The sequence below is a fragment of the Netta rufina genome, assembly GCF_964035555.1.
Source record: "Netta rufina genome assembly, chromosome: 14".
NCBI lineage: Eukaryota > Metazoa > Chordata > Aves > Anseriformes > Anatidae > Netta > Netta rufina.
The window spans coordinates 6,543,796-6,569,763 of record NC_140137.1 but is presented as its reverse complement, the minus strand read 5'-3'; the positions used below and the strand labels follow the sequence as shown (position 1 = coordinate 6,569,763).

Sequence of the window (25,968 nt, the reverse complement as noted above, 5' to 3'; positions counted from 1 at the left end):
GCACGAGAGGTGGGAGGAGGTAAAAACATCCAGAGGAAGAAGCGATTGGGAACGCAGCCGGGGAGAAATGAAGGGGAATCACATGGCAGGAAAAAAGTAGAAAACAAAAAAGAAAGGTTTAAAAAAGAGCAGGATGTTTAAATCAAGAAGCAATTAAAACAATCAGCGCCGAATTGCCTGGAGACCAGCCCAGAGGTTTGGCAGCTTAACAGCGCTGGCAGAACCTGCGTCAGGAGTAACTTCTTCACCGGGGCCCTTTCTTTATTCAAAATGCAGCAGTTTTGAAGGTGGAAGAGCAGAAAGCACTTCAGTGCTTCGTTAAAGGCCTCCAGAGATGCCTCCTGCACATCCCAGCTCACCAGTCCTGTACCACAGCTACGAGGCCCTGAGCCTTTGCCGCAGCGTGGGACCAGCCCACCCATGCCCGCGCATGGCAAACCAGCACTGCCCGTGCCCAGCTGCTGCTGCCACTTGCTGTCCCCACCTGTCCCCTCTAAAACAATAATAGACCTCGAGGTCTCTGTGACCTACCCCTCGCTTTACCCGGGGTAATACAATAGCCCAGGCTACATCAGCCACTGCCTCTCCAGAGAGCTCCTCGCTTCTGGTGCATGAGGCAAGGCGCTGAGAATAACCCAAAGCGAATGGCGAGAATAAGCAAGGTACCTGCCGGAGGGGTCACTTCTGTCCCCAGCCCAAATCAGAAGCCCAGAGCGGCCTCAGAGCAGTGCGAGGGCCTGATCCTGCCCACCCAGGCTCTGCACACCTCGCTGCACGCACGGGAGGTTTCCAAGCCCAGCCACCCCGGGTCCCTTAACTGAGAATGGAAAAAAAATCACATAAATGGTGTTGATAGTAGAAATTTGTACTTTTTTTTTTTTTTTTTTTTTTTTTTTAGAGGGGGCCTCGCTTCTCCCTTAGAGCCATTTGCATGTACCCATACCCAAACACTGAGCTGCCTTTGTACAGTGTTTGTCTGTTAGGTTGCATTTTAGCTTATAAATGTATCTAAACCCCAGTAAGGCAAACCTGGCTGTCCTAGCAAGAGACTAACACCATATGCAAATACCAAAGGCCTGGGATCCCGACATCAGCTCACACCCTTGTGTTCAGAGATGCAGTTCCCCCTCTCACAAGGGGTTTTCCCCACCCCTTCTTGCTCAGGTCCCCGTCTCTTGCCTGCGCCCCAGCCACCACCAAGCTACCCCGGGGGCAGGCAGGGCTGCAGCTCCCTGACCCTCCTGCCAGCTGCTGCCTACTATCCCACCTTGTTCCTCAAGCCCCGAAAGCCAGGACAGCCCATCCTGGCAGGTGAGACATGGGGCCGGACTCGGCACTTCTTTTTGAGAGCTCAGTGAGTGAAACCTTCAACGCCCAGAGGCTTAACGCAATGAGTCCAGGCAAAATCCAATCTGCTTTTCCACGGGATGAAATGCAGAAGCGCAGCTCTCAGAGACAGGACATGTACTCATGAAGGCAGCAAGCTACAGATATTTCTCCACAGCAATCACTCATAGTCCTACCGTGCTTGATTAAAAAAAATAAAAAAGCAAGCTACAAACTAGGACAAAGATCCCAAAGCTGTCACCTATTCATAAGGGCTGCATCACAAACAGGCAAGATCTTTGAAATCAATAGAATTTTGTTTTTAAAACAACAACAACAAATTACTTTTGCCTTTATAAATGTATAGCCTTACTTCAGCAATCTTTCTCCATAAGAAAACGTGTGCAGCTCTTGAGAAGCCCACAGATGGCTCCCTGAGATGTGTGTGGTGACCTTGCCACCAGCAGTACCCGAGCGGCAGTGCCCTGAGGCCCTTGGAGCTGCGGTGCTGGTCACTGCCTCCAGCAGGGCTGGGCTTCTGCTTCTGGCCAAGTCACCGGGGTGCCCTGCTTCGGCCAGAAAAAGGGAAAATTTGGGCCAGTGCATGCTGCCAGTCAGGAAGCTCTCCCCACATCATGCTGGGCATGGAGCTGTTGGCTAGGTTGATTTTTGAGAGCTGAGTTAGAGGCTGCTTAGAGACAGCCCTGGTCATCCATGCAGCTTGCCCAGACTCGTGGCTAGGCCTATGCAGGGTGATGCAGGAAACCAACCACACACCGACCCTCAGAAGACAAACCAGATGCCGGGTGCTTTGGGAAACTGGGCAGCGGGTGGCTGCGGGCTCCACAGGGCCCTGGGGTGCAGGGGAGGTGCACCTCAACCGAGCAACTCCTGCCTGGAGGTAGCGGCTGCAAGGCAGCCCTTGGCTCGTAGCAATGCACTGTTTGCTCGGCACTTGCCAAAACACCAGCTCCCTCCCACTTCCCTACAATAAAATAATCCAAACTGTTGCCGCTGACAAGGGAGCTAATATTTGCAATTAATTACCAAAAATCTGCTAAGTTTTGTGGATCGCTCGGTGAAAGCTGACAAGCACAGATCAGGCTACAGCAGAAAACACGAGCCACTACGGACAGAAATCCTCCAAGAGCCGCAGCCACGGGTATTTAAATCAGCCTGTAAATCATACAGACACTGCTCATGCAGATGCTCTTTTAAAATAGCTGATGTGATGATTTCTGCCTGACGAGGGAGGGAACGGCTCCGTCAGATGAAGCCCGGCACGGGGCTGCTGCTGGGCCATTTGCCAGCCCGCGCACGGGAGCTCCCGCAGGCAGCAGCACTTGGCCTTTGGGCTTCGGAAATGAAAAACGTCCTTTGAAAGAGGACTTTGGGAAGAAAAAAATATTGTTTAATTACAGGAAAAGACTTAGAGGAATCAATAGGTTCTAATGGAGAGTAAAGTTGGATGCTCCTTTTTGCCGTCCTTTCTGCCAGGGAAGGACTGCACCAAAGTCCGCTTGCTGCTTTACACCAAACAACCTTAGCTGTAATAAAAAAGATACTACCAAAAATTTCTTCTTTCTTTTAAAAGTTTTCATCTCTCTTGATACATTTTTCTGATCTGTATTAATAGTTCAAAAGGGACAAAACCCTGCCCTACTTCTGTCTGCCACCCTTGCCCAGGAGGAGGACGCCCTGTCTGGCTTTGAAGGAGCCCCAGGCCTCGTGGAGGCTGCTCTCAACACAAATATATTTCTCCCCCACCAGCACAGACGGCACCATTGGCTGCTTTACATTCTCTTCCTTGCTTTCCAGCCAGTGCTCCTGCAACACCCCTGGAGAACCGGGGCTGGCAAATCCCCCCAGCCCTCAACGACATGAAGGAAGCTGCAGACTGCCTCGTTTCCACTCCTTCAAGTAGGTTATTGCCACCAAGGGGAGCAAGAGCCAGAAAATTGGTGAATTAACCTGCATGGTAATTGTCGCTCTGCCTGCCTGCGGTACCAAGGTGCAGAACTCCAGACTAAATGGAAATGGAAGACTCGCTGGAGAGAGCTGCAGCTGCGGCAGAGACATGCCCAAACTTCCCGGACTGACCCCGGCTCCACCAGTCCTGAAGCTCCTGGGCCATCTCCTCGTGCCTTGGAGCTTCCCCCAGCACGAGAGAGGCGCTGTGAAAGGCAGGCTCACATCCTTCAGCTACTTGAAGTCTAGAAGCTGAGGCTTGGGGAAAACAAGATGCGTGCCAGCTTGAGATGCTCGAATTGCAAATCCTACATACGCTCCAGCTGGAAGCACGGAGATTTTGGGGGCTGGATTTCACAAATCTGCATTTCTGTTCAATGGAGGTGTTCAGGGTGACTCACCCAGCCTGTTTGCGGTGTTCCCTGACACCGCCGTGTGTCGGCAGGTTTAGCACCCGGGACTGCTCACAGCGATATCCCCCGTGTCAGCATGCCAGCGCCATCCTCTCGTGTCAACAGCCAGCTGCGCTGTTCTCAACAGCAGCAGCAAGCAGTAACGCAAGCGATTTCCCTCACATTTCTGAGCATCTCCATTCTGTAACACCTTCTCTCCTGTTTCCACCCAATACACATCTCTGTAACTAAGATGGAAGCAGCAGGGCAGTGAGAGCCCATCACTGATCTTGAAACTGAACTTATTTACAAGGACTGGAAACCTCTACTGTCGTTGCAATAAATCCTCTTTAATTCTGCAAGTACCTCATGTTTTAGGTTCTTTGCTTCAAAGCTACCAAGGCCTGCAGAGACTCCAAGCATGTGCATCTGCTGCATGCTCCAGGAGTCTGTCCCAGAAATGCATATGCATGAAACTAAAAACCAAATAGCAGGGGAAAAACATTTTGCTCCCTTCTCTGGAATGCCTGCAATGAAAACAGAGGAGGGGAAGAGACAATTTTGGCAGCTTCCCCGCATTTATGTGAACCATAAAATGCAAATCGACTTGAGGCTCTCTCACTAGTACAATAAATATTCGGTTAACAAATGCAGTATTCTCTGGGCACCAGACCTGGAAACCACCATAATATTCCCTTTGCTAGAATTCTTTGAGCCGCTTCCTGCTGCCTTTCGCTGCACAGACACCAGCACCTCTGCTTCCCTGCCCCTGAGCTATTCTCTTTCTGCTATGGTTCCTTCACACCGCCTTCTGCAGCAGCAAACGGGTTAAAACCCGACGCATATTTACTGAGCATTGGAGAATCAGGGGACAAGGAGAAATGAGAACAGAAAAGCTTGTGTTGGTTCTCCCTGTCATTTAGCTTGAGGCAATTTCACCTCGACTTAGGTGCGCTGCCCCAGATGGGCCTAAGGAGACGTATCAAAGTGCACAGAGCTGGTACGGCACTGCAATTACTGGAGCAGTTACAGCTCAGTCCCGTTGACTCCACAGAGTATTTCATGGTAACAAACAGATCTTGGGAAGGTGGTGCTGACCTCCATGCACACGTGGCCCAGCCCTGCAGCTTCCCAACCTTCCCTCCCCATCCCCACAGCTGGCCCCTTCCCCAGCTACTCACCACGCCACAGAAATATGTCATTCATCCTTCAGGATGTCTCCCTTATTCCTCCTGAATTGGTAGAGGCCCCTTCCTTATTCCTCCTGAATTGGCACAGGCCCCTTCCACATCTGTCTTGTAGGGATGGAGACAGCTCATCTGTTTTGCTGCCATGTTATTTAACCTACCAGTACTGCAAGAGTGGCCCTGCCCTGACCTCCTTCAGCCACAATGGATGTAACTGCTTCATTCTCTGCTGTCCATGCAGGCAGTAAAAGACTACCTAAACCCAAGGGGCTCAGGGGAAATCAACTCTCCCGAGCTGCTGGTAAGAGCCAGATCTCCCACCCCGGATGGGAGCAAACCTTTCCCTGCCTGCCCCGAGCCCCGCATCACAAAGCTGCTGCAGGTGAACGCCTCACCAACGTTGCCTGGCGCCAGCCACACCCCTGGCACCAGCCACAGCCCCCCCAAGCCAAACGCCCTGGTTCCAGCAAGCCCACGGGATCCAGGTCAGCCGGGGGGCTCCGCAGATGCCCCCGTGCTACTGGACAGCCGCTGGGAAACAGCACCCCCACAGGGATTGTAACGGAGGGCTTGGACCTCCCAGCCCCTCAACCCCATCAGGTTTGGGACCTGTAGCATTCAACAAGACACAGTAAAGCTAAATCCCAGCAAGCAGGTGACGACAAGTTAAGGCAGCAGAACTGTACGGGTGGGAGTTATTGCATGCAGAAGGACAGCATGCTTCTGAGGACGGCCACCGGCACGCTGCAGCTCGGCAGTGGCACCTTCCCCAGCCAGCCCAGGCTGCAGCACTTCTCTGGCCCAGCCTGGCCTTCCCCAGGGGTCTGATTTATAAGGAAAGGGAGTTCTTTAAACAGACTGCCTTACATCCCGGCTAATAGGGGAGAAATGCAGCCATTAAGGAAATGGGCACAACCTGTGCGTGCTCAGCGGAGAGGCGTCTCTTCACAGCAGCATGGGAAGGTGATGGAAGGCCCTCTGGTTGCTTTGTTTTTTCCTTCAGAGATTCAGGAGAGCTTGAAATGTTCTTGCTGGTGGAAAATATTACCGGATATGCAAAAACATCTTATAACTGCTTATATTTTTAGTTACCTTTAGACATATAATCCAAGCATCTTAACTGAAAATGTGGGGCCTGACCATAAGCCGCACTGAGCGCTGTATGGTGCCGTTCTCCAAGCAGGAACAGGTCCCTCAGCAGCGACAGGTGCCCACATCAGAGCAGACGCACACAGAGCTGCACCTGCGCCTCTCAGCTCCGGCACCACTGGAGGCCGGGCAGCAAGGGAGGTGAAAGCAGCAGCCTGGCAGTGAAGGACGCAGCTGGGGCAGGAGATGATCTTGGAAGGTCTGACAGCAGGGCCCCGAGGGCAGCGAGTTGCCAACTTCACACGCCAGCAGCACCCAGCGATCCCCTGGCTGGTGCAAACAAGGCCGAGGAAGCCATGCGAAGTGCTAGAGCTGATGGCATCGCCCAGGAACCCCCATCAGGACTGTTTGCTCCCAGGCGGGCTGTGGTGAGCCCCGTGCAGCGCAGCGCTCCCTGCTGGGGCCGTTACAGTGATGGGGCAGCTGCTTGCTGCAGCTTCCTACCTCCCACACTGTTGGGTTGCAAATGGCTCAACACCTGGCTGGAGCAGCTCCCGGGGAGGCTTTGAAGCTGTGGAAAAGAAAGGATGGAGGAGCAGCCTTCCATCCCGGCTCCAAACCTGCTGTGCACAGACCCCCCTGCTGGCCCCATGGAGAGGAATGGGGCACGTGGGATCAGGGCTGAATCCCTGTGCCTGTCTGTCTGGCGAGATTCACACCCCTGGGGGGATTTTCCTCATGCCCCAGTGCAGCTGTGTGTCTGGGTGCCTGCAGCCTGCTTAGTTCTGTATACACAGTGCTGCGAACCAGGCCCTCTGTCAGCTCATGTGTACAATATCAGAAAGAAAGGGACTCAGGTCCTTGCGAGGGGACACCTCCAGTCCCTGGCACCCGTACCGCAGCCTGGGGGCACAGCCGGCTCTCCCAGAGAAGCACATAAAGGAGCGTGCCGAGGCACTCGGGCCTTACTGGGATTAGCAGGCAGAATCCTTCCTGCACTGACAAAAGTTTCCTGCTTCACGTTGTTACTTTCCACATACCGCTCCCTGTTCCGAGGACACCAGGTGAGGGCCCTGAACTGAGAAGACAGCGCGTGGGGCTGCTGCTCCCTGCTGCATCCTGAGCTTCACCTGCATGGGAAGAAGTGGTTTCCCAGAGGAAAAATTGCCCTTCCCCATGGATGTCTGGTGGCTCCCGAAGTTTTGCAGCTAGGAAGCTAACAGCACGAGTCCCACAGTAAGCAAGCCACAGCCGGGGCCGTGCCAGGGCTCAGCTGACAGCCCCAGAGCCCTGGGGCTGTGCAGAGTTATCGCTGGCACAGCCAGTACCGGGGAGTCTGGCACCATACTGGAGACAGGTGAGGTGCAAAGCATTCCAAGTTCAGCTTCCGAAACGGCACCACATCTAACCAACTAAATTTTGTGAACATGGCTTATTTCATCCACGTCTTCCTACTCCTAAAACTGACAGGCAGACGAATAGGTTTTGGAGCACCAGAAGCCCGGTGCTCAGCACTGGCCTCATTCCCTTAATGCCATTCCCCCGCTCGGAGGTGACACTCGCTGCTCCCACCAAGAAGCGTGTGGCCGCATCTCCAAGGCATCCCTGGGATCCCTGGAAGCCTATGGGGCAGCACCCCATTGCACTCTCCCTGAGCTGTTCTCAGCCACCACAGAAGAGGTGCTGTGCCTTTGTTCTGCCTCCCACAGCCCACAGCCCTGCCTGGCTACAGCAGTTTGGGGCAGCTGCCCATCTACTGCCCAAAGAACAAGCTCGGGGGGAGGAGAGCTTTCCTGGAGCAAGAGAAAAGCAAACACCGGTGTGTGCAAAGAGCGGCGGGTGTTGAACATGTCATGAAAGCAAAGTTTGCATTGAGGAAATCCAAAAAGCTGCAGCAGAGCTATGCAGGATATCCCCCCTTGTTGGGGATGGGTCTGTCGTCCCCCCACATCTGCCCCAAGGCCCCGTCGCACCACGGGCTGGCTGCACCAGCTCCCAGCTCCCCACTGCTCCGCCTTGGACAGGGTGAGGCTGGATGCGGACACAAGTTGAGGGTGGCAAACAAGCAGGTACCCGAGCTTTCTGCATCACTGTCCCTTCACGTTCTCTGCATAATGCTTTCTAATAGGAATCACGGCACACAAATACCCAGGGCACACAAAACCCAGGGCTCTCCCAGTGCGATGAAGGCAGCGCGTGAGTGGTTGTGCTGCTCGCAGCCCCTCTAAGAGCAGCAGGCAGCTGCAAGGCAGCAAAGTGTTCTGAGAGTCGTGGGGCGGGCCCACAATTCATGTAAATCCCGATTACTGAAATATTTCAGTTTGAAAAATATTTCACTTCATTGCTGAAAACTATCGTGAATCTTCAGGGTTTGTACCAAAGCTTAAACATCAAAATAAACATTGTGACTGGGGAACAATGCTAGGCTTGTAGGTGAGGAAATGCAACATTTTTCTTTTTCCTCCTCATTTGACCAACATCAGCATGACTTTATAACTTACTTGGTTGACCTAGATCTGCGTTTTATACGTTTTTCCTCAAAGAATTTGCAGAACCCTGTCCGACTCCAGTTTAAAAATGTGTCGATGTTAGCCGCTGTGAGGCTGAGACGTGGCCAAAACCTGTGCTCAATACTAAGTACCAAGCTTTCACATCTACATAGTTAAATATTTTCACTCAAAATCAAAGTGCTTCTCACTGCTCGTTCCAGCTGTCGCAGAGACACCCAGTAACTCACACTGGAAGAACTGGTGAGGATAAAGGTTGGATAAAGATCACCAAGGCTGCACATCTTAGCTTGGAAAATACTGCCTATTTTACTCTTTTGGATTCCTAAGAAGCACCCCCATCCACTGCTCTTCACACCCCCAAGCTGGGCACACTGGGCACTGCAGGCCAGCACTGGATGCCTGTGGGAAGCAATCAGGGACACGCGGAGTTGAATTTAATGTAATCAGGGCTACCTGCCCTTAAGACCAACTGTTTGGGGTCACTGTCCCTGGCTGCCAGCAGCTGGGTTTATAGGGAAGCAAACAGGAAATCGGGATATTTCCAAATCGCTTCCGACTGCTTACATCACACAGTTTTGTTATTGAGTGCTGCTTTAAACACCTGTTACAAAGATAATTCGGTGGAAAAAGCTGCTGTTACCAAACCCTCAGCTTGCAGCACAATGACTGCACACCTGACTGCCCATCGGGCTGCAGCAGGTGATGACCAGAAAGGACCGGTGAGACAAAATGCTGTGTCAGCACAGTTTATTGGCCCTGGGGCACAGCCAAGAGAAGCGAAACCAGGCAGTTCGTCCATTCCCTTCAGCATCTGCAGCACAGGGCTGCCGAGCACAGAACGGAGCTGCCCCTGCTCGCTCAAGGAGGTAAATGGGAGGGAAACAGAGACCTTAACAGAGACCTTTCCCCATTAGTAAAATACCCAGGAGCCACGGCTGTACAGTCCAGGCCTTTGGGTCACACACCTTCAACCCCAGCAGCAGCAGGCTGTTGAGTTTCTTGGAGAAGCAGAAGCAAGAGAAAGGCAACTTTCAAAGCTTTTCTTTCTGCCCAACCTGAACAGGCTTCCAAGGGATAAAGGCAAGTCTGTCGCTGCTCCCAGACAAATTTCAAACGCCCATTGAGGATAAAGCTGCTGCAAAGAGCTTACCAAAACTTACTTTGTAATGGTACATATCAGGCAAAGCAAACATCAGGGCAGCTCCCCTAGCCATATCCATCACTCCACTTGGCAGCTGCAGGTGTGGGGCTGCACAAGACCGAGTCCCCGCACCACCACTGCCCCTGCTGCTCTCCCTCTGGCAAGGAACCAGGTTGGTCTAGTGCGGGGACCTGAAACAGTATCCCCATGGGCAAAAATCCCAGGGCTGAAGTCAGAAATTCTCGACTGACTTGCTGAGCAATGTTTAATGGTTTCCTGGTAAGAAAGGCACAGCAAAATACGGCTGGTGAGACACTGAATCTGATGCCTTTGGACAGCAAAAATCAACCTCCACTTCAAAATTAGTTCAAAACTGGTCACCAGAAAAATGGCACATCTGTTCAACTGCCATCTTAAGGAAGTGAATTCATGCTGTTAGCTCAGCTACAGCTATCCTCTCGGTTATCCTCTTGGTAGCGTGGTGTTGGATCAAAATACGGTTACTCGCATTCAGCAACACTGGTGCTTTCTGCTGGTGTAGCCAGGGTAAGAGCTGGGGCCTGAAGCCTATGGCCAACAAGATTCAGGTACTGGGAAATACCTGAGTTATATTTCACTTTCTTTGGGGATGGGAGGGAGAAAAGAAAGAGCAAACACAACTAATCCTTTACTCTTCAACTGGTCTCTTCTATTGGAATTGAATTTGCTCACAAGTGGAAGTGCAAACATCCCCGCCACACACGGGGAGTACGGCAGGCAGTCAAAACAAGAAATTCACCCTGCTCGAACAATCTGCTAATCTGAACGTTTCCATGACAAATATGGAAAGGGCTGATTCTAGGCACCAATTTGGTTATGACTGGCTGCAGACTGTACAAACACATGAGAAACCTCTATTTCAGCAGCTAGCTCAAAACAGAGAATGCATTTGTGCCGTGCATTATCTGCTGTGCTGGCCCTCTGCTTTTTAGCGTTGCTTGTTGGTTTGGTGTCGGCTTTTTTCCCCTAACTCATTTACTGTTTTATTACTTATGTTTGCTGGAGGATATACAAGCAACTTGAAATTCTCAAGTCCATCTTAATCTTGTATCCAGTGCTAACTGCCAATGTACTAGGAGCAGTCCAGGCAGTCCTCCGGGCATCGCCGGGGTTTGGTGCACACTGAGCTCAGTGGCTCTTACCACCCGCAGCATCCCCAAACCTTCCACCTTGGGGTTTGGAAGGTGGCAGCAATGCCAGCGTGGGGAGGACAAGGCGGTGGCTCACGGCCAACTCGTCCCCCAGGACCCCAGGCCCCACAAAGGCCGCGATGCTCCATCAATCCAATGACATGAGCGAAGCAAGAAGACTTGGGAGAAAGAGGTGTTACCTTTTATTAGGCCAACTCAAAAAGCTGGAAAAGTCAGACAAGAAGAAACCCAACAGTGAATGAAATTAAAATGCTATCAATTTTGGATCAGAGGAAATAATTTCTAAGGAAACATACAAATCCGTGGAACTGCCACGAGGCACTACCGAAGCAAACGGCACAAATCTCATAGACGATCGAGAGACACTCCAGCAACCAGGGAAAGCTTCTGCAGCTCTGACACGAGTCCTGGAAGCAGAAATCTTTGTCCCACAGGAAAGGCCACATGGCTCATAACCTGCCTAGACAAAACACCGCATTATATTGGAATAATTTTTCATGTTCAAGCCAAAGGCATGAGATCCTCTACAAACAACGCTGCCCACTCCAGGAGAAGAGGTCTTATGCTTGAAGGACCACTGCTCTTGACTCGAAGGCAGTTTCCACCACCTTTACTGATTCAGACTCCCCACTTCCATTAAAGCAAGGAACAAATCTTGTACTTTTGAACTGTGCTGTGAACACCCTTGCTACTCCCAGCTGCAATGACCAAATGAGCCACCAGTCCCACAGCCACAGTCCCGAACAAAGTGCAAGGGGCAGCAGCTCAAGTGAAGCATTCTCCTGTACCAAAATTTGATGGACTCAGCAGACAGCACCTCAGCCCCCTTTGCCAGCACCCACCACCTGCCCATGGACATCAGCCCTTCTTGGAAAACTCTGGGCTTTGGGCATCACCTGCTTCTTTCACCTGTTCTTAAACCAGGACACATGGATGTGTTTTGCTTTTCGTGTATTACCCCAAAACAGCCTAAGACACACGTGTGAGCTGCTTAGCTAGACAAGGCTACACAAATAGTCTTCAAGCTACTTAGAAGAGCACGTATTTACCAAGATTACAGAGTATTTGCAGAGGTGTGGATCTACCCCTGTTACAATGATTTCTTCAGGCTCTCATTTTTGCAGCAGTATTTAGTTCCTAGATAAATCCTGAAATATTCAAATAAACACATGGGTAAACATACTGAAACCAAACACTAGATAGCAGGGAATCGAAGAGTGGAATAGCCAACAAACACTTCCCCTACCAAAAGACAGACACAGCAATATCCAAGGGAGCAGCTACATGTGGGCACCGCTGGCACCATGACACGGCAGAGAAGGCAGGGCACAGTGCGAGGGCACAAGCAGGCCTGCCATGCTGCTCATGCTTGGGATAGCACATCCCAAGTGTCACAGCCAGCCCGGGGCTCCCCAGTGCAAGGACATGGGGACACAGGAGCATGGGCCAGCCGGGGCCACCAGCATGGTCAGGGGTTGAAAGAAGTCATCTACAGCCGTCCAGAAGTCCCTTCCAACCTGATGCATTCTCTGAGTCTATGTGGTCTGCAGAAAACAAGAGTCTCTGGAAAAGCCAGAGCATTAACTCATCCTAATCATATTTTAACCACTTCCACCAATCTGAACAGGGGAAGTGACTGGCTTTCTTGAAGGGAACCTTCACAAGAGGAGGGGCAGGTGGGCAACACTGTGGATCCATCAGACTATACCTAAAGTGAAACCAGCGGGGTAGTGCTGACGGACTTCTGCTGAGCTTACAGGCAAAGAACTGCAGTCAGCCCCAGCACGTTACTGTTTGGTTGTTGAGAGCTGGAGTGCTCACATCCAGCATAAAATATGAAAATAAAATAGCCCAGGGGCACATGCGGCACACATTCCTCGGCCTCTTCTGCCTGAAGATCTGGGACCTCCTCTGGGCACTAGGTGTAGAGGAACATCTGCTGCCGGCTGAAGTCAGCTGAAACCAGCAGTGCTGCTCTGTAAAGCTCCTGTCGGCCAGGTAAGTGGTGACTGAAAGGTGTGAAATTCTCTACTGGCTTTGAAAGTATCCTGGAAAATCAAAGGAATTTCTTCCAACTTTCTCACTCCAACCAAATGTCCTACTAATCAGCAACAACACACAGATACCACATCAGAGCCAAGAGGAGATAACTCCTGGAACATGGGATTTGATAAATATAGGTGAACAACCACTGCCAGCAGGTATCAGCAAGATTGAATCCCCCTGTAAATGGTAAAACGTGTGCCCAGATGCTGGGTTTTTACTGCTCACAAACTCCAACAATAAGCAATTTCCTCCATCCACTAGAGAGTAGAGCCAATCTCACAACAACAAAGTGGTAGAGAACAGATACATTCAGCCAAAAATGAGCTACGCTTAGCGTAAACCAGACGCAGCCTGCAGATTTCTGAGAAGGGCATGGGATGCTCTGTGGTGCCACTGCGAACAACGTGCCCATGGCTCTGAGCTCAGCCATCTCGCTGTGCCTCAGTGCGACCCCGGCGGCAACACGTGCGAAGCGGTGCATAGACAGCCATAGGGCTCAGCTTGTAGCAAAGTCAGTACCAAACATCCCAGGCAGCTGTACACTCGTGGTTGCATTATAAATAGCACAAAAAGATGAACTGTAAAGCAGGCACACACGCACTGCTGTAAATTGTACCCTACCAGGTCAACTGCCCGTCTCGCCCCAGGAGCATGGAATTTTACACCTGCTCACAAACTGAGGTGATCAAACCCCCTGCACAGCCCTTCTCCACTTCTCCTTACAGCAATTACTTGATGTTTGAGATTTCCTGAGTCTTTTTTTCTTTTAAATTGATAGAAAATCCATACCAACTTGCAATTCAAAAGCGTACGTACAGCTGAGCAACGGACCCAGTGGAAACAGAGACCTACCCTAAAAATACTGGCAGACTGGTAAATGCAGACGCTCTGGCAGCAACGTTTCCAAATAGCAGAAAGACTTGCCAAAGTTCCAGGGTCTGCCTTTTTGTCGCTTTCTAAACAATACTCATTCTGTATTGTACAGACGAGCCCCCAACAGTGCTTTCAACTTTCTGCTCAGCAGCACCCTGGAATTTCTGAATTAACCCTGAAGGAAATGGAGCAGAGCTCAAGCAAACACTACACAAACCAGACCTCTTGAAAAATCAGCATTTTGCAGGCAGCATTTATGGATTTGAGGATTAAAATCCCTGCGATCGCTGCTTGCTTTCTCATGCTTTTCATGAGCTTCTCCTCCTCCCCTTCCTTCTGAATATATCCTAATATTTTTTCCTCTTGACAATCTTCATAAAACACACATCATTAGCACTGCACACTTGCTGTTGGATTACTGAATATACAACGTCGCCTCTAACAATACTTTCGCAGAAAGAAACCACAGGGTAGCGGAAAGGATTTGCCGTGTAGCTACATGTTATTCCCTCCTCAGTGGATTTACAAAGCATGGGATTTGGGAATAAACAGGTCTCTTCTGCAAGTGCTCTGCATATGGAGCCACTGAGTTTCTCCTCCTCGTACATGCCTAGGTGAAGGATTACAAGATTTCAGATGGTTTTCACCCCCAAAGCCCCTCCACAGCAATATCCTGATACCCACTCATTTCCTCCAGCACCCCACATCCCACTCGCCTCTCCTCTGCAAATTACACCTCACATAAACACTGCTGGGCTACTTGCAAGTGGCACATGTTCATTTTCTCCTCCCTTCCCAATACACATTTTTTCTCCTAGCAAATATACAGAAGAGGCAAGAAAAGCAAAACAGGAGATCTTACCTTTTGATGGTCTTCTTTGTTTCGTTTGTAGAGAGGAGAACGTACCCATTACAGCACCCATCGCAAGAGCTACTCGTGAGTTTTTGGGGAGGATTTATTTTGGCTGGGGTTTTTCCGATTCTTCTCACTCCCCCCCTCCCACTGCCAGCGAACAAAATCTACGTGAAATGCCCACCAGAACAAAACAAAACAGAGGAAGTCAAGAGAAGAAAGAAAAGAAGAAAGGAGGAGGGAAAAGGCAAAGCACTGCAGCTCGGCGTTCAGCAAGCGTTAAGCTTTGAGGGCTTTTTTTTTTTTTTTTTTTTTTTTTTTTTTTAAGTCAACACACATGCACTGACTCACAGCCGGCTGCACTGTTATTATTCAAAACAGCTCCCCATCAAAATTTAAATGCTAGGTAGATTCCCTCAGACCAGAGCTGGCAGCAGATGCATCAAAATATTTACTGGAGCACAGCCACATAAACACACAGGCTAATTCTTCCTCCCGTTCCCTTATGGCTCCAACCAGCAGCCTGGAGGTCTACGGGGAGAGCCTCAATGCATCTCTTCCAGCGAATGCTACAGCCGAGTCCTGGAGACATGGTGAGGGGCGCGGGGGGAGCCAGGGCTTTGGGCTCAGCACCAATTCTGAATGAATGGGACCCTTCCGCGTGGGAAGCGCCGGCGAGCCAGCCGTCAAAGCCCCAGCTGCCTGGGCTGCGTGCTCTGCTAATTAAGAGTCTGACAGAAAGGTAGGAGCCGGCGATCTCTAACGATGGGCTCCAGCGCTAGAGTCGAGGATTAAAAAAAATAAAGAGCTACGTGGGAAAATGGACAGAGCCTTCCTCCCTGATCCCTTCGCTTCACACACTTTCTCACCTGCCAGAGGCACGCACAATGTGGTCAATAACTTATCTCCCTGCGAAGTACGGACACATCCCTTTCAGGGATTTTAAAGCAGTGAACTGATGAAACAAAATCCTGCAAACACCTGGTGGCTCTGAGGAGGTTGGACAGTTCCCTGGGTTTTATGCAGTCAGTATTTGAACATACCTGTAATGCACTTATGTTTTCTCAGAAGGTGGGGACAGGAGGGACTCAGGTAGGGAAGGAGTTAAAGGCAGCGAGGCAGCTGTCAGAACCAGAATTAATTTGCTCGTTGCTCACTGCTCACGGTGAGTTCGATTAAGGCAGCATCTGTGCAAACACTGTGTTTGTCTGAAAAACCTCGTTCCCACACCAGAGACCAAAGCACCTCTCTCAACAGGTTTCCTCTAACTTTAGAGGACAATTTTATCAAATGCATCCTCCAGAGCCCCAAAACCAGAAGCTGCAAAGCTCCACTCTCCCTGGAGTGAAGCCTTGCGCTGCCTCCTGCTCTCACACGGCCAGCAATGCTCTCCTGGCACGCACAGGTGCATTTGCCTCCCCTGTGCATAGCAGCAAACAGCTTTCAAGTAGTTTCCACTTGCAAAAGACTGTGGCACTGCACACAATGCATTTTGTTTCCGTGTTTTACAACTCAAAATACAACAGTCGGACTTCTTCTGAGGATCCATCTCACTTGGATGCCCAAGTCCCAAACTGAAACCCAGCAGCTTTGTAGCAAAGCGCCTTGGCCACCACGGGGTAGGGCCATGTCCCCTCCAGGGCTCCCCCAGGCTGGGTGCCTTCCCTGGCCCCTTGGGTGGGGGCCTCGGGCTGGTGGGCATGTCGGGTGGCCAACATGAGGGAACCCCAGGGGTGTGGCTGCCACTCAAGTTACAAGGAGATAATGCAGCAACATCACATGGAAAGTGGCTTCAGGAGTTGGATCCCACTGGATCCCAGCCATGCAGAGGGAGCTTGGACTGGGAGCAACAGATCTGGCTGCCCATATGGTGAGACACCGAGGAAAAAGTAATTTTTGAAGATAAAATTTCAGCCCTGATGCTGTGCTGTTGTTTACTTGAAGCAGCATGGTATATGGAGGCGGAGGGCAAGTATGGATACTCACTTTTCTTTGAGACTTGAAAGAAAAAAAAAGATTTGTCTTGGCTAGAAACCAATATTGACAGATCCCTATGAAATCATGGGAATAAACTACACGCATTTCTGGTTGTATGACTAAAATATGCAAGAACGGGGACAAGAGGAGAGACCGTATCTGTGTCTGGGCAAGCGAGAGGAGTCCCAGACCACGAGTTCACAAGCTGCTGTTTTCTCTCTCTCAGCCAAAAATCCAGATCCCTGGGAAACAGAAGCATCATAACACTAATGAATCAGTGTATGTGACACAGCAAGCAGGAATTTTCTTCTCCAAAGGTGACCATCCAGACTTACCAACCTAGTAGCTAACACGCGCTCGAGATGTGGTAAATGCTGACAGACACCCCCACCCAGGAGCTGGATGTCTGCCGTGGTGTTTCCCCTACAGGTCACAGGACAACTGAGCTCCACCTTGGGTGGTGAGATGCCCAGTTCTGGCTGTGCGGGCAGCATCATAAAGGCTGCTATTGTAGGATCAAAAGCAGCTTGGGGGAAGGAGATAACATGCTGCACTGAGCCTGGCTGCACCCTGGGTGTTTGTTTCCAGTGCTTGAACTCAGGAGCCAGGCTCCAGAGCTCTGCCACCCGCTCCCCAGCACAGGCTGACACCTAAGGCTGCAGGAGGTTTGGCTCCCTCCTGGCCCAATCTGCCTGCAATGCTGCAGCACCTGCCTGCACAGCTGGCTGCACACTGTCTTCGTGCCTTACCCCTGCCTAAACCCACCCACAGCTCCCCAGGAGGGTTTCCCAGAGGGCCGGGGCCCAACCCCAGCAGACAGGCGCTGGGCCAGCTGAGAACGTAGCCACAGACAGCATGCCAAACCCAAACCAAGGCTGCAGAGCTGACATGTCCCATGGGACACTGCTAATTATCATCCTTGGCTGCCAGCAATTAAACCCCATCCCATCCCCATACCACTGCTGCACAGCACCCAGTACCGTTCAGCAGCCCCCATACAGGTCCCACAGGGAGCAGCATGGCACCGCTGCAGTTCAGCCCCGCAGGAACTGGGGCAGGATGGAGCTGGGCCACGCTGGCGGCAGATCTGTTCTGGCTCTGCATCTCTGGTGTTTCTGCGGTACGTGCAGGAACGAAGATGGAGAGGGTGGGGTTCTTCCACCAGGCTGAAATTGGGACCAGGATGAACCACCTTCTCTAACCCCCTGTCACCAGTGAAATGCGTTCTGATGTGTTTTTTTGTTGTTGTTGTAGTTTTGTTTTGTTTTGTTCTTTTGGTCTCCCAAAGTACAGCACTGTGCATCTGTCTAACAGCAACCCAAAACCAGCGAAGTGCCTCCTTAGGGCAAGCCCTTGGCCTTCATTCTGCAGCTCTTCGCTTAGAGTGGTCCCAGGTAAGTTCTGCTTTAAAAAGCCTACAAAAGATGGACATTACCAATTCCTTTTCCCTTTTGGGTATTTTAGGTATGAGAACTAAGCAGCGATGACCGGAGTTGCTTTCTATATAAAACTTCAGGAATTTCACCTCTCATATCCCAGTAACTAGAACTTGTCCCAGGAACACGTTTAACATCTAACCAATGAAGAGTGCTTCAGCTAAAGCAGAGGGCATTTTCTGCCCGCCTGGGCAGCTCTGTTTGGCTTTAGCCTATCCACAGCCACAGCCCTTTGGGCAAGCAGCAGAGAACACGCGAGAAGCAGCCAGGGAGCTGGGCTGCCACATGAGCTCTGATGCAGAAACACCAGCCCTCCTGCTTTCAGTGGTGCCCACTGAGCTGGGCTTGGTCGGATGTTCACAGTTTGGAACCCCCCGACACCAGCCCAGTTACGCCTCTGGCCCAAAACCTTCCCCAGGCGCGGGTCCCCAGCAGCACAGGCGCTCCTGTGGGTTTCTCCCCAAGGCTGGGCAGCTGGGGGGGAGCAGGAGATGGGAATCGTGCATCGATCGGCTGGGCAGCCATCTGGCAGCCCCCTTGCAGATGCTGCCCGGGGGCTTTTGCCCTTTCCTCTAGCTCTCTCTGATTTTTAAAACATGAGATGTGGAGAACTGGCTATCTGGGAAGAAAAAAAAAATCAAAAGCAAGAGGAAAAATGTTCCTTTCCTAAGAGGATGAAATGAGAGTTTCTGTTGCTTAGCAAATTTTTAACCAGTTGCTGCCCTTGGCTGCCTGTGCCAGCACATCCTCTGCCGAGCGCCGCCTGACCTCAGGCCCAGGGCTCCCCAGGCCAGAACCCAGGGCAATTCAGACATGGCCCGGAGGTGCAAATGCCGAGCATCTCTGAACTTCACTGGACCCTGGAGAGGAGGAAGAAACCACCACCATCAGGACCACGCGCACAGAGCTGGGATGCTGACAGCCCCCATAACACAGCCCCCCAAGGGATGCCTTAGGTCTTGGAGGGGCAGGAGAGGGGGGCGTGTACCACATCTAATACAGCAGTGGTCTTTCTTATCTTTATTTCTCTGCAATTCTTAAAAATACTTCCTTGATTAGACTGCTAAGGCTTCTGTTCCACTAACCAGAACATACAAAGTGTGTGTTAACGAGAAATACGTGTCACTAGCTGCCTGAAGTCATCCCAGCTTGAAGACGGAAGACAGAGAGCTAAGAGACGTCGTTGTACCAAACCCAGCCATCCCGAAGACCACGAGGGGAACCTGGGAGCAGTGTGAGATGAGCTGCTCTGCCCCTGGGAAACCAGCTCAATCACAGACAGACCAAGGTGGGGTCGTTTTTTGCTGGTCGATACTTGTAAAATGTACCTGGAGACCTTTGGGGATCCTCACTTGCCTTTTTGTCAACATAAGGATGCACTGGGTCTTCCTACTCAGATTTTCAGTAGGAATTCACCACACATGTTACTGGCTTTTTTTTTTCTTTTTTCTCCCCCAAACTTACTTTTTATTTTTAAAAAAAAAATGTTGCTCCCAGACCAGCAGCAATGCAAGACGAGCCTAAATTCCCCCTCTTCTCCTCCACTCATGAGCCATTATAATAAACGGGGATGTTTTCAAAGAACTCGTTTTGCTCTCTGTAAGGACAAGGCAGCAGAACAGCTATTAAAAGATTCATTACTGCACCTCCACAGGCCCAAAGCAAATTCTCCTGCTAGTTAGTTTTGCCAGATCTCAAAAGGTAGAGGTCCTCCCTTTCATTTTGATGGAAATGTATTTTTTACGACATGAAAGCCAGTGAATAATAACGCCGAGAAATCAGATGGAACAGGTGAGGCTCGAAGCTTGGGGATCATCTAGATTTCCATGTAAATACGGCACCGACAACAGTAACTGAAGTGTTAGAAAGCCACCTGCTTGCCAAACTAGAGCACATAAAGCTATGCAAAACCAAAATAATAATAATAATAAAACCTACTGTCACCTAATGCCACCGAACTGAGAACACAAAGCCGGGAACTGAGGCTGGAGCAATTGGGGCTGCTCCTTTTGGTTAGCGCCCTGAGAAGGAGAGCAGAGAGCAGGGCTGGCTTTTTGCCCCTGCTGCTCAGAGCAAGCAGCCGAGCCCTTCCCGAAATACAGAGGGCAGGCGTCCCTGCTCTGCCGCGGTCTGCTCCTGGAGAGCAGCAGGCAGGCTGGGGGCTGCAGAAGCACAACCAGGCCCGTGTGGGTGCTCCGGGAGCAGCAGAACAGAAAGATGGAGGAGCTGTTCTGCCTAGGTGAGGCAGCACAGGAGGGCTGGAAATAAAACTCCATTATTGTCTGCTGGTGTGTCTCGGGCTTAGTAATAAAACGGAGCAGGACTCTGCGGAGCACACCTACTGCTTGCCCTAAGGACTTCACCCTGGCAAACAGAGAGCTGGGGAAGGGAATGCTTCATGTTCCCTCTGACAACTTCAATGAAACACAAGGCAGGTACCGTTTGGTACCTCTGGCTAGATTATTTCTTCTGTAAACGGGGAGAGAACGTCCCCAGCACACCACGAACCAACGTGAAGGAGCGAAAAGCTGGGGGGCAGAGCGGGGAACAAGGGGAGCGTGGGGCAGGGCCCCGCCAGCAGGCAGTGGTGCTGAGCCCTGCGGGATGGCTACCAGACCGTGGCTGCTGGGTGGTTTTCACAGAGGCACCCACTGGGACGGGAGGAAGGCACGGGGTCAGGCCCGGCACAAGGCTGTGGAGCTGGAGGAGGCTGGGGGAGGCGCTTTGGGGCTGAACCACAGCCTTCTGCTCGCATGCTGCCCTTATCGCAACGCCTGAGGATGAAGCAGCTCACACCTCAGTGATGGCAACCAGCCATTACCCCACGAAATCCGTCCAAACATTGTGCCGAGTGAAGCCTTGCCTTCCAGTGTAATGAAATCTGCAGAGGAGAAACCGCAGTGCCGTCTGCGGGAGGAAGGCCTGGGGGGCACGGTGAGAGGCTGAGCCCCAGGGCGCCACACCGAGGAGAGCAGGGTGCTGATGTGAGCCTGCCATGTCACGGCACCTCTCACGAGGACAGCGAGGGCTTCTGAAGGGAATTTTGGAGGCTGGCAGTGACAGAAAATCCCCCCAGTTTTTCCCTCTGCGGGAGGGAGGCGGGGGTGCACTGCTGGAGCTGCAGCCTGCCGCGTCCCTCCGAGGCTGATGGAGATGGGCCGATGTGAGGGGCCCAAAATAACACAGCCACCAGGCAGCATCGTGTCACTGTTCCCACGTGGCACTGGCAGCAATGACAGTGACCAAACACTGCTGCTGCTGCTAGAAACTGCAACACCGAGCGGCCAGCACCTGGTGCCAGGCACACGTGCAGAACCAGAGCTCACACAGCCTTTTTCCCTTAACGTGTGAGCGCTTTGATCACATTGGCAGCCTCTGTGAATGTCGTTCACAGACACGTTGTGACCAAAGGGGAACCATGTCCCAGCCCTGTACGTGGTGACAAGGACACCTCTCCAGCAGCTGGGACAGACACCACCGGCGCTGGGCACGTGCGTGCTCCATCGGCCCCCCGCTCTGCAAACGCACCAAATAAGCAGGCTGAGTGACAGACGGGAACGCGAGGCTGTTTTGTTCCCAGGAGCATTAAAGAGAATATGTCAAAACTGCATAAAGAATGTGAACAATAAATGTCAATCCGGGTTAACAGCCAGTTTCATTTCTTTCTCAGGATAATGGTCCAAGAGGCCTTGTTGAAAGAGAAAGAGCAAATTTTAATTATTCTGTATTTCCACGGATGACTGATAAATTGACTCCAAACAATTCTACAGTCAACGAGTTTGCTTTAGGGAGGAGAAGAGGGAAGAGCAAACATTCAGATGATCTCGGATCTCTCCTTTCCATTTGCTTTAGAGCACTTCAAGGAAACGTGCCAAACTACCCCCATGTAATTCAGGTCACTGAGCAGATGCACATACCGCCGTGGACCTAACGGGGATAGCTAACCATCTATTGCTGTTTCACATTTCACTTCTCACCACGTAGTCTTGTAAAAGAGAGCAAGGGCAGCCATCAGACACCCCCAGGTAAGTTCTGCTTGTGTCGGGTTAAATCACGTCAGTGGAGAACCAGCTCAACACAGCGGCCGTCACTTTGTGCACCTGCTCTGCGCCGAACGGGCAGGGATGCACAGTGGGCACCGGGGCTCCCTGGTGACCTTGGGCTCACTTTTCTCATCATTAACAACAACACGCTTTAACCAAAAGGACACAAAATACTTGCCGTGTCGTTTCACGATTTTAGAAGCACGGCTTCCTTAATGAAGGTTCAGGATTTCATGTTCTGTGTTGCAATCTTCCCTGCTAGAAAAAAAAACAACAATAGGACTATTCCCATGAAGTGTTTGCTGTTTGAAGCCGGATAAAACAATCCATTAAAATGGAGATTAGCTTGGTAAATTTTGTTGAGCTAAGGTGAGCAGCAACACCTCCCGAACTCACAGCATCCTGTGCACCAAACAGCCAGGTTTACGCCTTGGTTCCTTTTCCATCCTCTAAGTGCACATCTTCTGGTGCTCCCTCCACCTTTAAAAGCTGCTTGCAGGAAAACAAGTTTCTCTTTGATATAAAGATGCCCCTCAGTACACGAGCATCGGTCTAGCAGATCGCCTGGGAATATTTTGATTCACTGCTAACACGTATTGAACTGCATGAGTTTTGTGTGAGATGGAGCAGGCTCTGATGTGCACTGGGCATAAACGGGTTTTGAAGCCGGGATTTGGCATCTGCCTAATAGGCAGCTAACAGCAGATTGTGTCCTACACCCTGCTACAGCTCCAGCAAACCCCCAAAGAAAGCAAGGTTGGTAACAAATTTCAGATGCGAGCAGGGCAGTGGTTTACCAGCATCTATGCAAGCAATCATGGGGAATCACATCGTCCCTATGGAAACCTCAAGGTCTGTGACATGCACAGTGATTACTGCCAGCAGTTAATACACTGAAGTCATTTACCAAATTAAAATGAAGCCTAAATTGCACCAGAAGGATCAGACTCCAGCTTACATATACAAGTAAATGTAAAATTTACAAGTAAATGTAAATAAGGCAGGACTCGGGGTGACTGAGAATGCAGTGCAATAGTGGGGGGCCTTTAGACCGAAACCTCCTTACCACGGGACCCAGGGGCAAAACAGGGTTTGAACAGTGGTGTTCTGATGGAAAAAATGGTTATTTCATATAGTTCCCAAATAATTAAAATCACCAATATTTTTCACTTACAATAAACGTGTCCAGGATTGATGAAATCCTGAAATCATGATGGAAGCCAAACCCTGTGGTCTCCAGCAGCAGCGTTTGCAGCACTCCCTGAGGACCGGGGACTCTGGCTGACCTCCAACATGCTCAAGCCACCCACTGCCACTGCTCTCCTGCAGGAGCAGGGACAACACCTGCCCAGGTAAGGCTTCAGGCTCACTCCTATGGAACAGCAACTTCATGCTCCCTACTTCGTGTTCCCGCAGCCAGCAGCGCGGTGGGTGCACAGTAAGGGAGCAGCCGACCTTCCTCTGCCAAAGGGAAAGTGCAGCCTGGTTGGGAAACAGCCTTTGGAAATGCAGCTAGTTTTCACTTGCACGCTGGTGCATCATCACGTGGAACTACAATGCAAAATTACATTGTGAAAAATATACAGTTAAGGTACTGCAATTATCACAAGTTCGGAGGTCTCGGCACATGGCAGTTCTCCCCTGCTTTGGGGGAGTAACGGCAGTGTCCCCGTAACGGGTTTCTCCACACGGTACTGATGCATGTTGCCATCTATAACTCCATCTGAACTTCATTTAAGCAAGAGAACTAAGGTTGCAGCAGATGAAGAATGCTTCCAATAAAGGGATGCATGCCGGTCCCGTAGTGCTGGCTGCTGGGCTGAGTTATTGTTATTACGTCCATAACAACTTGCGTCTTGAAAGCTGAAGTGCTTCCCAGATCCCACCATCAGTGACAGCTGCATTCAAATTCTGTCCAATACAGCAATCAAGATACTCTCCGGTCTCATTAACTAATTACAACTATTCCAGTTCAAGAGGTACCAGCAGCAGGGTGGACACAGCACCGAGCCCCGCTGTTGGCAGCATGCTGGTGCATGCGATAACCCCAACGAAAGCCAACGGACCCAAATTCAGCTTCAGGCCAGAGGGGATTTTATTTTTTTATTTTGCCAGTGGGTTTCGCATATGAAGGACACCGGAAGGTTATTTTTGCTGTTTTTCTCCCTCTGACAGCGTCCAGAGCATGCTTCTGCAGCTCAGAGCAGCCCATGAGGTTCACCCAGATAGGAGGAGTGCAATTCGCACGCAAGGTCAGATATTTGTTAGGGGGGGCTCCTTACAGAAAGGATCGCAGCCCACACACCCCCAGGAGCAGGTACTCATCTTTAAGCAAACCAAGCATCCAGAGGAGCAGCAAACGCATTATCAGCCTTTTGTCGTCTGACCTGATCTGTGTTCTTGCAAATAAGCTCCTGTCTGGGTTCTGTGCTGGACAAGGGATAAGTGAGGAACTTTCCTCCAGATCCCTTGCTCAGCAAAATGCCTGCTGCCCATCTGTGCGGGGTGGGAGCGTGGATTGCAAACCTGGCCAACTACGGCCTTGGCAACTTGCTGCTGAAGCTGATGAACGATTTCTCATCAGATGCAGGTCACTAAATTCCGGGCAGCCCTTGGTTTTCTTTCCAGGTCCCCTCAGCATGGCTTCTGCAGAAGACTTATTCTTTGTTTCTGATTAGATTCTTGGCAATGGAGTGACAGCAAAAAAAAATTAATATCCAACTGATAGGAAACAAATCTTCAGCAATCCTCTTTTTCAGCTGTGAAGATTGTCATCAAGATTTCGATCATCTAGGGTAAAAAGCACCTGGCATAAAGCAGCCCCCAGACATGGACAATCTGAGCATGGTCCCAGCTCTGTGGGGTTCCCAGGGGAGCCAAGACCCCAACCACTGCCTCCTAACCCTTGCTCACTTCATCCTCAGGGAGCCCCCAGAGCACAGAACCCTGACAGTGACCGTGCATCACTTTGGGCAGGGAAGGAGGCAGAGAGGTGGACAGCATTGGCTTCAGGTGCCACATGCAAAGCCGGACGAGCACGGCACGGTGTTGTGGATGAGGGTACCATTCTCCCATCGACTTCCAGCCTACAGAACTGTTTAAAAAACTGCACTAGACACTGTCTTCTCTTTGATGAGTCCAGATGTCAAAGTCTAACACTTGCCTGCCTTCCACATGTAAAGATCAAAAAAAAAATCTAAATTCACCTAACAGCACTTAGAAAAAAAAAAAAAAAAGAAAAAGGAATCTAGTTCTGCTGCTTCTGATGTTAGAGGAGTCCCTGGCTTCACCACTGCAAGATCCAGCAGCCCAGACCATTCAAATAAAGTCATTCTTTGTTCCTGCTCAGGATATCAGAGCGCTCCAGGAACATAAATCTGAGGCTTACCTGGCCACTTACAATAAAACACCTACCAGGATGCGCTGACCTTTCCTGTCCTTCCAATATGGGGCTGACAATCTAAACAAAGAAATACCATGTAATAACCAGGAATTATTTCTAATGACATGGGAAGGGAAGGAAGAAAAAAAAAAAAAAAAAAGATCTCTGGTGCACCAGGACTGGCCCTTTTCTATGGAATAAATTTTGGGGAAACTCACAATGCCGTTTTCATGAACCACTGAAATTTGAACAAATGCTACACGAAAGTCAAGCATAATATATACATATATTTGCCACACATTTTTAACATACACTCAAAACGTGCATTTGTGGGCAACAAAACAAGCTCTTAGTTCTCTTTGCTGTACATGAAGATAAAGACTTGGATCCCAAACTGAAATTTAGGTTACACTTTGCCAAATACCTGATAGACACAAATACAGGGGTAGCCATTTTTCTAGAAACAGGACGTAGAAAAATGCGTGTATAGGCACAGCTGCAGGCAGACCCCAGCTACCAGAACACTTGCACAAGTGCTGCTATCCCCAGATCCCG

The 25,968-nt window shown here is 50.6% G+C and overlaps 1 protein-coding gene across 3 annotated transcripts in view; it reads right to left on the bottom strand.

The window, feature by feature from the left end:
* The window catches only part of KCNIP1 (potassium voltage-gated channel interacting protein 1), a gene marked incomplete at both ends in the record, with an annotated part of 371,918 nt that overhangs the window by 217,985 nt on the left and 127,965 nt on the right, over positions 1-25,968 (bottom strand). For 2 of the 3 annotated variants that reach the window (XM_084295179.1, XM_084295180.1), the window contains one exon: positions 14,585-14,645. The exons of the other annotated variant lie outside the window; for it this stretch is intronic. In XM_084295179.1, coding sequence (XP_084151305.1) covers positions 14,585-14,645 — 61 coding nt within the window. Of the gene's footprint in view, positions 1-14,584; positions 14,646-25,968 lie in introns of those variants that run through there. 3 annotated transcript variants of the gene reach the window in all.